Below are 12,528 nucleotides of genomic sequence, written 5' to 3'. Positions count from 1 at the left end.
TTCTGAATTGGTGCTTCATGCAATTATCGTATTGGATCTATAGCAAATCCACAAGGTTGGTGACATCCTCATATTATACGAAAAACGTAACACTCAGGAAGATAAATGTATTCAAAGTGAAGACAGGACTTTTTGATTATTCAGATTACAAAAACTACATTTAATTGACCACAATTTGAATTCAGAAAGGCACACTTCAAAATTACAATGTGGTTTGATAATCAGAGTAAACATGTAATAGGCAGAGAACAAGAAACAGAAGAGAAACACAACAGGCAGCAGGCTTTGCCTCTCACGTAACTCTCATGAAACTATGCCAATTCAACTTCTGAGCAGTAAGCTCTTATGCACATGAGCAACAAGAAAACTTCACTCAACTCAATTCATTAAGCGACTGGACTGGTAAGCTTTTTTTCTTCATCTACTTACCAGTCTTAGGTCTATCACATCTTGAAGCATGAATCGAATCCTAGATGAGGTTTTTCTTTCTTTCACAATTTTCTCCATCTGGTTAAAGTACTGGTCCATACGTGGCTACAAGAGAAAAAAATCACTAGTATTCCTGGCTGAAAAAATTCAAATGTGACTTTCACCATGAGATTTTTTTTTTTTAATAGGGGTGGTACAGGTCTCATGCTTGCTAGGCAGGCGCTCTACCACCTGAGCCACTCTGCCTGCTAGATTTTTAAATGCTCTAGCAACAACTTATCATCAAAAGTTAATAGTGGAATTGGTAGTGGTAGAATTTTTAATTGACCTTATGACCACTCAATATACTTTTTCTAGGCTTCCTGGAACTGTTATATTAAAGCTCTGTAACCTTCTTTAAAAGAGGTGTGGCTGTATCCTTTGCTCCTATTCCTTGCATCTCTGCTGAGAGTAATGAGGACAAGGATTATAACTTAGGAATGCTAAAATTTTAAGCTGGATGGACTTATCCCAGAACTCTGTTTACTAAGTAAGAAATAAGCCCCAATCTTGTATAAACTACTGATATCAGCACCAAACATAATCCTAGCTGACTCAGATATTATGAAACATTTCTGTATCAGTTCTTTGAGTATTTCTAATTTCCACATACTTATCTGGACAATACCATGTTATGACTGAATTTTATTTTTTCTTGTATTATGGTTAGATAACTGTGCATTAATTAGACCATATACTTAAAAATATTACTGAGGGCCAGGCATGGTGTCTCATGCCTGCAATCCCAATATTCAGGAGGCTGAGGCTGGAGGATCATGAGTTCAATGCCAGCCTGGATGTCATAGTGAGACCCTGTCCAAAGAAACAAATGAAAACGACTGGGCCTTCTTTACTTCTGCATCACCTTCTGGCCTCACCATGGTAGTTTTCTTCCTTCTTATTTCTACAAAACTTGCTATACAAACAAATGACCTATAATGTGATTATAAAGGAAAAAAGAGGACAAGAGTCAAATAATCTGAACGATCTACAAATTGACTTGTATATAATCTGGGAACGACCTCATCTCTGCATCTAATGCAAATATGGTAAAGAACACTAACAATGAGATGGCAAAGGAGAACATAAACGGTATAAACTGTAAGGGCAAAATGGGAACACTTTTGTTGACAGCCTAAGTGTTTTTGCAATCGATAGAGGTCCTGCAGAAGGGTTGCTTCTGAGTCTCTGGAATTTTACCTTTGCTTTCTCAAAGTCCAGGTCTTTGCCGATGGTGGTGAGCAGGCGACACAGGCACTCCAGGGATTCTTCATCATGGTTTTTGAGCAGCTTCACCACACAGTCATGCATGATGGCTTCAGTCAGCATTTTGAGTTTAAAGAGCTCTCCGATAAACTTGATGTTACCAATGGATCTCCGCCGGGCTTTGTCCTTGGCTTCTTCCAGTTCATCATGAAGCCTCGTCCTCTCCTCTGGCTATTGTGTAAGAAGGAATAAAAGTATAATGATGAAACCTGTACTGAACAGGAAATGGTAACAGTCATGGACCTTGTTCTTTTTAGGGCTCAGATGTCCTTTGAGAATCTGCCACAGCAACTATGGACCAAAACTCCTCAGAAAATGGAGCTGTCAACAAAAGTTTGCAATCATTTCAGATTTTCTGAAACCCAACCTCTCTGAAGTACAGGATTACACTGTATTCCTGACTTGCAGGGTAGGGTCTTAACATTTGGCACTAAAAAGGACTAAAGCAATTGTCCTTAATATCAACATGGTACCTCTCAAAAAACAAAAACACAAAACAAATGAAAAAAAAAACCGTGGTACCTCTCTCTTCACAGGGTGTGGAGTGGAGGGAAGACTACAGGCACCTTTTAAGGTAGAAGGGAGATGTAGCTGGCTTTATGAAAATTCTACTTGATATACTCAACATGCACAGTCTGTGAAAACACTTACAGCACTGGCAGCCTCAAGTTCTTTCTGCTTCTTCTCAAAGACATCATCATCTGCTTTATCTTTTTCAAACTCCTTCTGGCAGCGGTTTAGTAGCAGCTTCCGGAAGTTCACTGTGTTACCAGGTTTGTCTGCCATGGGTACTTTCAGCTGCATCCAAACAGAAAATGCAAAAGCAGCAAGGTTACTTAAAGACATTCATAGTAAGTTTTCCTTATTGTGCAAAATAATTCTGACTAAACCCCAGATAAGCATTCTATAAGAGGTATACAACTTAGCTTCTTGCATTTCATAATCTAACGGTTAACATTCCTTGACTTTTATATAGAAAAGACACATTGTTCTCATACACATGTACTATACCTTTTATGGCTATGCCTCCAGCTGACTAGGAAATCCATTTCATGTCAATTTTTTGGCAGTATTGCGGTTTGAACTCAGGGCTTTGTGATTGCTATGCAAATGCTCTACCACTTGAGTCATGTCCCTAGTCCTTTGTGCTTCAGTAATTTTTCAGGTAGGGTCTTATGCTTTTCCCGAGTTGGACTTGGACTATAATCCTCCTACTTATGTCTACTATGTAGCTGGGTTTACTGATGTGCCCTAACATACCCAACTTGTTAGTTGAGATTGGGGTAGGCTGGGGTGGGGTGGGAATTCTCCCTTTTTTGAGGGGGGCAGTACTGGTGTTTGAACTACTTAAATTTGTTAGGCAATTGTTCTCTATCACCTGAGGCCGCCCATTACTCTTAGAAAACTTGCCTCCAACAGACTCTGCCCCTCTGGCTGACTACCTGCCTTACCTTAACCTTCTCAGGGAACTTCTCAGAGAGCATGCAGACCAGATCCTGCCCCATCCTATAACAATTTCTGTTAAACCAGGGGATCTTGTGCTCCTAAAAGGATCTTCTAACCTCTCCATTGGGACTTCGGTGGACCAGCCCTCTTCTGGTCATTCTCATGACACCCACTGCTGTCAAGCTCAATGGGATCTCCCAGTGGCAGCACCTCTCAAGGAACAGTTAGAAAAATGGAGAAGGGAGTTGAATGACTCTTGGAATCCTCTAGGGAATAACATTTCACAGTGGTTCTCCTGGCTAATGCCCATCCTAATGCCTATATTTCTTGCTCTCATATTCTTAAGCTTCCTCCCTTGTATCATAAAAACAGTACAAAGATTTCTTTTAGACCGCATGTCTGCTATTGCTAATCAAAAGTTTAAGCAGTAAAAAAAAAAAAAAGTTTAACCAGTTATACCTCCAGGGATATCAACCTCTCCAAAACCATACAGAGGACTGCTATAAGGGCCCGCACCAGGACGCAGGAGTATGAGGATCTTGTCCCATACAGCACCCCCTGCCAGCAGGAAGCAGCTAAGAGGCTGACCCTTAGCCCCAATTCCCAATCCTCAGCCCCTATTCCCATCATTATTAAAGAAAAAATGGGGGAATGATAGAACAATAATGTCGCCATTTTGTGAATTGGCCAAAATGGCAGCCCCTCCCCTTAACAGAAATTCCCACACTCTAAGACAGCCCCACCCCTACCAGAGACTACCATGCACGCGCTAACTTCCTTAATCTTCCCCTTCTATAAAAGCCACGCCTGGCCCAGATTCACTGCTGCGCCATCTTTTCCCTGGCCAGCCTGGCAGTTGGGGCCTGCCATTAAACTTTGCTGTATGGACGTGAGACTTTTCTCATGAGCTTTCTTTGTGAGCGGCATTTTTCCTAATAGTCTGGGCATAAAGCATGATATCCTATCAGAAAAATAAAGCAAAAAGTTCTGGAGGTGGGGCTCAAGTGGTAGAGCCCTTGTCTAGCAAGTGCAGGGCCTTTAGTTCAAATTCCAATACCAAAACCACCAAATAATAATAATAATAATAATAATAGTTCTCAAGAAGTTTGCCTAACAAATAACCATTTTAGAAACACTCTTGACATACAGAGGCAGAATGGATGGGAGGGGCCATTTGGAGGTAAATGCTCACAAGGTTTCCATCCACATTCAACTTTTTAGCAATGCCTATCTTCAAGGTTATTTGCAATCAAACACAGAGATGTTCTTATGACTGTGCTTAGAACAGAAAAAAGACAAACTACAGCACTGAATCTGACCAAAATATCTTGTTTAACAGATGAAAGCCCCCAAGCACCATTCTGAACAACAATATTATTATTATGTATATATGTATTTTTAATGTATATATTATTATGTATGTATATATTTTTTTACAGCGGTACTAGAGCTCAAACCCAGGGCCTTGTACATGCTAGGCAAATCCCAGCCCCTGAACAGCAATTGTATAATGTGGGCAAAACAGCCTTTCTGGAATCATAAAGTGAAATGTGAGAAAATGATGAAAAACAGGATGCACTATACTTAATTTTTGGAGTATGGGAATTGAGCCCAGGGTCTCATTCATGCTAGACAAGTGCTCTACCACTGAGCTGTGACCCCAGCGCTAGGATGCACTGTACTTATATCATCTAGAGTGAGCTTGGACAGCTGCTAATAAAGGGCTGAATGGCCAGAGAAACTTCTTGGAACTGAGGATCACGATGCTGCCCTATACATCCTCCAGCATGTTCTCTACGAGACTGTTTAACAAGTCCAGTCAAAATCAAGCAAACGACCACACGTTATATGACACATTTCTTTTCTGCCAGAAACATTAACTTGGGAAGAAGGGAACATCATCAAATAATATTTTAGACAACTACAGAAAACCCAACATATCCCCACTTAAATGGACCATTTTCATAGTCAGGCCTACTCTACAGTAAACAAAGGGGCTCCGAGGTATATTAGCATTCAAGAAGAAAAATGTTATATAAAAGCAAAAGTTTTCCAAAGCAAAAGCCACAAGGAGACTCTGTCTTCTACTATATAGGACTCAAAATATGTAATAATGCACTAGGAAATATAAAAGAGAATGAAAAAGCATATCTGTGCTGGGTGCCAGGTGCTCACAACTAACTACTCTGTCAGTAGCTTAAAATCAGTCACAAAGAGAATTTTATCATTAAATTTTACAGATAACACAAATGGAGACTTTTTCCTCCCTAGATATCCAATGTATTTGTTACACTTAAAAAAAATGAAAAATAAAGCCCAGCACATTGGCACATGTATGTGGGAAGCAGAAGCAGAAGTTCAAGTTCAAGACCAGCCTAACCTACATACAGAATTCCAGGCCAGCGTGAGTTCTACAGGAAGATCCTGTCTCAAACACAAACAACCCCTACCTCCCACACAAAAACATTAAAAAAATAGGTCAAAAACCTATATTCTTCAGTATGTGGTAACTTTATATGCATATATATATGTATATATGAATATATATACTTATAAAATTACAGTACGGATCTTTCCCACATATACACCTTGTACTAGAGCTTAAATTCATGGCTTGTGCTTGCTAATCAAATGCTCTGTCACTTGAGCCATGCCTGCATCACTCCCCCATTTTCTGTGCTATTTTAGGTTATCATATAGGTGTGGTCTTGTTTGTTTGGTTTTTTTCCCCCCAGCCTGGACACAAATCTTCCTAATTAGGATCTCTCTTTTTCTCTCATCTGCAATTCCAGATGTGCACCACCACACCCAGCTTATTTAGATGGGATCTTGCTAACTTTTTGCTCAGGCTGGCCTCAAACAATCACCCTCCAAAATATCTGGGATTACAGGAGTGACCCACCATGCCTGGCCTATTGCAACACTTCTTGCGGTTGCAAAAACATAAAACAATCTAGAAATAAAGAGTGAGGGCAGAATAAATTATGGCATATAGATATTATTAAACATTAAGTAACTCCAGAAAAAGTGTAAATAAAATCTATCCATAATCTCCTAAAAGGCTACCAAAACATTTAAGTGAAAAAAGCACAATGTAAAACAATTTATGATATAATTAAAGAATAAACACTTCACATACACGCATGTGAGTGTATGTATGTTTTAATAGGCTGGAACTAACAGTTCTCCTGCCTCAACCTTTTGAGTGGCTGGGATTACATGTAACTAGGAATACAAAAGAAAAACTTTCAGTTGTAGCTTGTTTGCTGCTCAGTTCTCCTGTGCTTTGTTATTCCAGGATTCCTTTCTCTCTCATTCTCCCCATGCTGAGGAGCCCAAAGTTAACACCCTTCATTTTTCAACTACATCAGACAATCTTCTTGGCCCTATCTCTCTTTAGCCCTTTGAAGGAATAAACTTCTATAAACCAAGACATACATCACAGATGGACCACCTGTAAACTGGGAGACAAGAACCAAGGCCAAAACCTGCTCTGGGACATGCATTTTGTCAGGTACCCTGAAACAAAGTTCCTGAGTTCTCCCATTAAAAAAGTGGACATGTTTCCTCAGAAGAGAGATGACAGAATTTTGAGGCTGACTTCCCTTGTCATCCTCTTAATCTAATAAGAAAGTATATCCTCAAAACCCTTTTCTCATGGGAACTGAATTTCTGGTAACATACAGGCATCTACCATAATGTCTATATATATTCATAATATGTTATTATGAATGTCTATATATTCATAGTATGTTATTTTATGAATATAGAGAAAATTATGGAAGGATACATTAAAATCATTCCCAATAACCGTCTTAAAAGGGAAGGTGGCTAGGGTTTCACATGGTTAGTATTAACCTTTTCTCTGTACATCTTTATATTTTTTCACTTGTTCAAGTAGACTGTTATTCTGTAATTTAAAATAACCCAATAAAGGTTTTAGCAATCTCATGAGTGCCTGGTTTATACATATAATGTCTTCCTATTACAACTCAATTTGGACCTTTGCAAAGCCTTTTAAATATCATTTGTCATTAATGTCACTCCTCTACTAAAACCATAAACAAATCTTTATTGCCTGTAGAATAAAGAGCTCTTCAAGTATGATCCAGAAGCCAGACACCAATGGCTCTTGCCAGTAATCCCAGCTACTCAGAAGGCAGAGATCAGGAGGATTGTGGTTCAAAACCAGCTGGGGCCAAATACTTTGCGAGACCCTATCTCAAAAAACCCTTCACAAAAATAGAGCTGGTAGAGTGGCTCAAGGTAAAGGGCCAGTACTGGAAAAAAGAAAAAAAATTATAATTGATAAGATCTAGGTTCTAGTCCTAATTTTAATGAATAATCAGAGGATGTCAAGGCTACCAGAAAAAAAAAATAAAAGTCCTGGGATTAAAGCTGTCCTTACAGAGAGTAAGAATATGCCCCATACCAGGAGGAAACAGCACAGACTGACTATCCAATGCCTAAAAGATTTTAGGGTCTTCAGTCCTTGACTGGATAGCCAGCAGTTAGACACAGCAACGGGAACACACAAAGGGAACCTAAAATGGAGGATTCTTCAAGATGTTGAGTCCTTGAGGAGGGAGAATGTTAGGTGGCAGGAAAACGTTAAGTGGTGACCAAGGGAAAAAGTCATTAAAAGATCTCTACGGGGAAAAACATTGTTATTAAACTTTCCAACTCACAGGGGACAATAGCAGGAGAGTCCAAGATGGTGCCTAGAGGGAGGAAGCAGAAAGCATGCTTCCTAAAGTAAAATCTTGGAGATGCTGGAGATACACAATACAGGAAAAACCACCAAGAAGAGGCAAAACATTGACTCCTCCACACCCCGAGCCTGTGTGTAACATTCCCACTTTATGTTAAATGGAGAAACCAGGAGGGCTCCCACGCCGCCAGACGCCAGCGCCCAGACCACTTGGGAAGACACGGACCACAAGGTGAGCTAAGTGGCACGCGGTACTCCCACAGACAACCCTGGGCCAGATCAGCACAGCCCCCTGGACAGACCGACCCCCACCCAGGGCAAAAAGAAAAAAAAATGAATAATAAGCAATAACAACAAAAAAGACACGTAGCAAAGAGGGCAGGGCGCCCTGAGCACCAAAGAGGCGGGGAGGAGCAATCCCTCACGGAACTGTAAATAAACAAGCTGGCTGGAGAAGGCAGGAGCAGCGGCACCCGCCCAGCAACCAGGAGTGGGAAAGCTTGTAAAAGTGGCAGAGGGAGGAAAACTCCACAAGAGAGGGGGGAAGACCCACTTCCTACATGAGCTGTAAATAAACATGCAAGCCTGAGAAAGTGGGTGCAGTATCACCTCTCCCAGTGTGCTTGGAAAGGGGAAAGTTTGTAGCAGTGGTAGTGGAGCCCAGGAGAACTCTAAGTAAACAAAGCTTGATGGGCTACGTGAGTGTTAAGCTCACTCCTGAGATCTGCATAAATAAAGACTCCAACAACAGCAGGATGACAGCAGTGGGCAGGCGAGCCGCAGCCTCAGATAGCCATTCACAGAAGTGTCTCAAGAGTCTTTTTTTTTTCCTCCCTTCCTTTGATGAGACAACAACTGAACTACACCTGCATGCTGAAAAACTTATTGAAACTGCATTGCATTTGAACTTGGGACATTTTATGGTGTTTTTTTGTTTTGGTTTGGTTTGGTTTTTTTCCCCTTCGATTAGAAAATGACAGAACTACTTCTGAGGCACCATCTCCAGGATTGGAGGCTGAGGGACTAACACCAAAATTATTAAGACAAACTTCATTGCATTTGAACTTGGAGATTTTTAAATTTTTTAAAATTTTTATTTAATTTATTTTATTTTCTCAATCCTCTGTCTCTCTAATGCCTGTTCAGCTTACTGTTGATTAGTACACTATCTCCTTCTGTTTATATCTTTGAAATTTTTTTGTTTATTTTTTTTACTTGTTTATTTGTTTTTCCCTCTTTCTTTAACTTCTTTGCTTTCCCTCTCCTCCCACCCTTCCATTCTAAATATCACCACTGTTATTATTGCAAACTAGAAAATACTTAATTGCACACAGTACAGGGACAATAACAACACCAAAGAAAATGATGGGAAGACAGAAAAAACAGGGAAACCAGTTTCCCCACAGCAAAAAATTAGTATATGAACCAGAGGGAAATGAAGAAAACAGACACTCAGATCCAGATTCCAACAAAATGAAGATAAACTATGCCAAAGAACCCAGTGAAGCCCACAAGAATAATCTAAAAGAAGAAATAGTACAGGTAATCAAGGAGAATTTTAAGAGATGATAATGGATATGGTCAACCAAAATGGACAGGAGACACCCAAGAAATTCGAAGACAACAAAAACAGAGAATTTGAAAAAGCACAAGAAGAAATAAAAGAAACCGTAGAAACACTGTATAAACACCAAAGTGAAACAAAGAACATGATTAATAATGAGATAAATGAACTCAGGACGAAAATAGACAACATTAAAGAGGAAACTACTCAGGATATGGAAAACCTCAGAAAAAAGAACGAAACAGAACTGCAAAACAAAATGGAGGGCCAATCCAGCAGAACAGAACAAACAGAAGACAGAATCTTAGAACTCGAAGATGAAATGGTAATTAAAGGAAAAACCGAAGAACTATTAATTAAAAAACTCAAGACCTGTGAAAAGAAAATGCAAGAACTCACCGACTCCATCAAAAGACCAAACCTCAGAATCATGGGCACTGAAGAAGAAGAGGTGCAAGCAAAGGGAATGCATAACATATTCAACAAAATAGTAACAGAAAATTTCCCAAATCTAGAGAAATTTATTCCCATACAGATGCAAGAGGCCTCCAGAACACCAAACAGACCAGATCAAAATAGAACTACCCCATGACATATCATCATTAAAACAACAAGTTCAGGGAGGGGGTGGGGGCAGGGGGGAGAAATGACCCAAGCCTTGTATGCACATATGAATAACAAAACAAAACAAAACAAAAAAAACAAGTTCAGAAACTAGGGAAAGAATATTGAAGGCTGTAAGAAAGAAAAAACAAATAACATACAAAGGTAAACCCATCAAAATCACAGCAGACTTCTCAACAGTAACATTAAAAGCAAGAAGAGCGTGAGGTGAGATCTTCCGGACACTGAATAAAAATAACTTCAACCTCAGGATATTCTACCCAGCAAAACTATCATTCAAAATAAATGGAGCAATAAAAGTCTTCCATGATAAGCAGAAACTAAAACAATATGTGACCACAAAGCCACCACTACAAAAGATTCTTCAAGGGATTCTGCACACAGAAAGTGAAACCCAACATAACCATGAAAGGATAGGCAGCACCAAACTACAGGAAAAGAAAAAGCAAGAAAGTAGAGAGTAACCTCAACTTAGGTACACACAATCAAACCTTCAAACAACTAAGACAACTAAATGACAGGAATCACCACAAACCTATCAGTACTAACGCTTAATGTTAACAGACTTAATTCACCCATCAAAAGGCACCGCTTGACAAAATGGATTAAAAAGAAAGATCCAACAATTTGTTGCTTACAAGAGACCCATCCCACCAACAGAAATAAACATAGGCTTAGGATGAAAGGCTGAAAGAAGATTTACCAAGCCAATGGCCCCCGAAAACAGGCAGGAGTAGCAATACTTATCTCTGACAAAGTAGACTTCAAACCTACATTGATCAAACGAGATAAAGAAGGACATTCCACACTAATAAAAGGGGAAATAGAACAAAAGGAAATAACAATTATCAACCTATATGTACCCAATGTCAACATACCCAATTTCATCAACATACCCTGAAAGACCTAAAAGCATATATTAACTCCAACACAGTGGTCGTGGGAGATGTTAACACCCCATTATCACCAGTAGATAGGTAATCCAAACAAAAAATCAATAAAGAAATCCAAGATCTAAAATATACCATAGATCAAATGGACTTACTTGATGTCTACAGAACATTTCATCCAACTTCTACACAATATATATTCTTCTCAGCAGCCCATGGAACCTTCTCCAAAATAGATCATATCCTAGGGCACAAAGCAAGCCTCAGCAAATATAAGAAAATAGAAATTATACCGTGCATACTATCCGATCACAATGCAATAAAACTAGAACTCAACAACAAAAGTAAAGACAAAAAACATGCAAACAGCTAGAAACTGAGTAACTCATTACTTAATGAACAGTGGGTCATTGATGAAATAAAAGAGGAAATTAAAAAGTTCCTGGAAGTTGATGAAAATGAAAACACAACCTACCGGAACCTATGGGACACAGCAAAGGCAGTCCTGACAGCAAAGTTTATAGCCATGAGTGCATATATTAAAAAGACTGAAAGATCCCAAATCAATGACCTAATGATACATCTCAAACTCCTAGAAAAACAAGAACAAGCAAATCCCAAAACAAATAGAAGGAGAGAAATAATAAAAATAAGGACTGAAATCAATGAAATAGAAACTAAAACAACCATACGAAGAATTAATGAAACAAAACGTTGGTTCTTTCAAAAAATAAACAAGATCGATAGACTCCTGGCAAACCTGACTAAAATGAGGAGAGAAAAAACCCAAATTAGTAGAGTCAGGACTGCAAAAGGGGAGGTAACAACAAATACCATGAAAGTCCAGAAAATCATCAGAGACTACTTTGACAACCAATATTCAAATAAATTTGAAAATCTTAAAGAAATGGACAGATTTCTAGATACATATGATCATCCAAAACTGAACCAAGAGGAAATTAATCACCTGAATAGATCTATAACACAAAATGAAATTGAAGCAGCAATCAAGGGTCTCCCCAAAAAGAAAAATCCAGGACCTGATGGATTCTCTGCTGAATTCTATCAGACCTTTAAAGAAGAACTGATACCAACCCTCTTTAAACTGTTCCATGAAATAGAAAGGGAAGGAAAACTGCCTAACACATTTTATGAAGCCAGTATTACACTTATCCCAAAACCAGGCAAAGACACCTCCAAAAAGGAGAACTATAGGCCAATCTCCTTAATGAACATTGATGCAAAAATCCTCAACAAAATAATGGCAAACCGAATTCAATAACACATCAAAAAGATTATTCACCACGACCAAGTAGGCTTCATCCCAGGAAGGCAGGGGTGGTTCAACATACGAAAATCAATAAACATAATAAGCCACATCATCAGAAGCAAAGACAAAAACCACTTGATCATCTCAATAGATGCAGAAAAAGCCTTTGATAAGATCCAACACCATTTCATGATAAAAGCTCTAAGAAAACTAGGAATAGAAGGAAAGTACCTCAACATTATAAAAGGTATATATGACAAACCTACAGCCAGCATTATACTTAACGGAG

General features: G+C 39.0%; 1 protein-coding gene across 39 annotated transcripts in view; it reads right to left on the bottom strand.

Annotated features, from left to right (window-relative positions):
- The window catches only part of Eif4g3 (eukaryotic translation initiation factor 4 gamma 3), a 269,231-nt gene that overhangs the window by 47,135 nt on the left and 209,568 nt on the right, over nt 1–12,528 (bottom strand). For 38 of the 39 annotated variants that reach the window (XM_074081102.1, XM_074081107.1, XM_074081115.1 and 35 more), the window contains 3 exons: nt 2,386–2,532; nt 1,669–1,905; nt 430–534 (listed from right to left, as the gene is read on the bottom strand). In XM_074081102.1, the coding sequence (XP_073937203.1) occupies nt 430–534; nt 1,669–1,905; nt 2,386–2,532 (489 nt within the window). Of the gene's footprint in view, nt 1–429; nt 535–1,668; nt 1,906–2,385; nt 2,533–12,528 lie in introns of those variants that run through there. The other variant, XM_074081118.1, reaches the window with a different exon arrangement.

Source organism: Castor canadensis, chromosome 7 (genome assembly GCF_047511655.1).
Source record: "Castor canadensis chromosome 7, mCasCan1.hap1v2, whole genome shotgun sequence".
Classification (NCBI taxonomy): Eukaryota; Metazoa; Chordata; class Mammalia; order Rodentia; family Castoridae; genus Castor; species Castor canadensis.
Note: the sequence above shows the minus strand (reverse complement) of the source record. Positions and strands in the feature narration are given on the sequence as shown.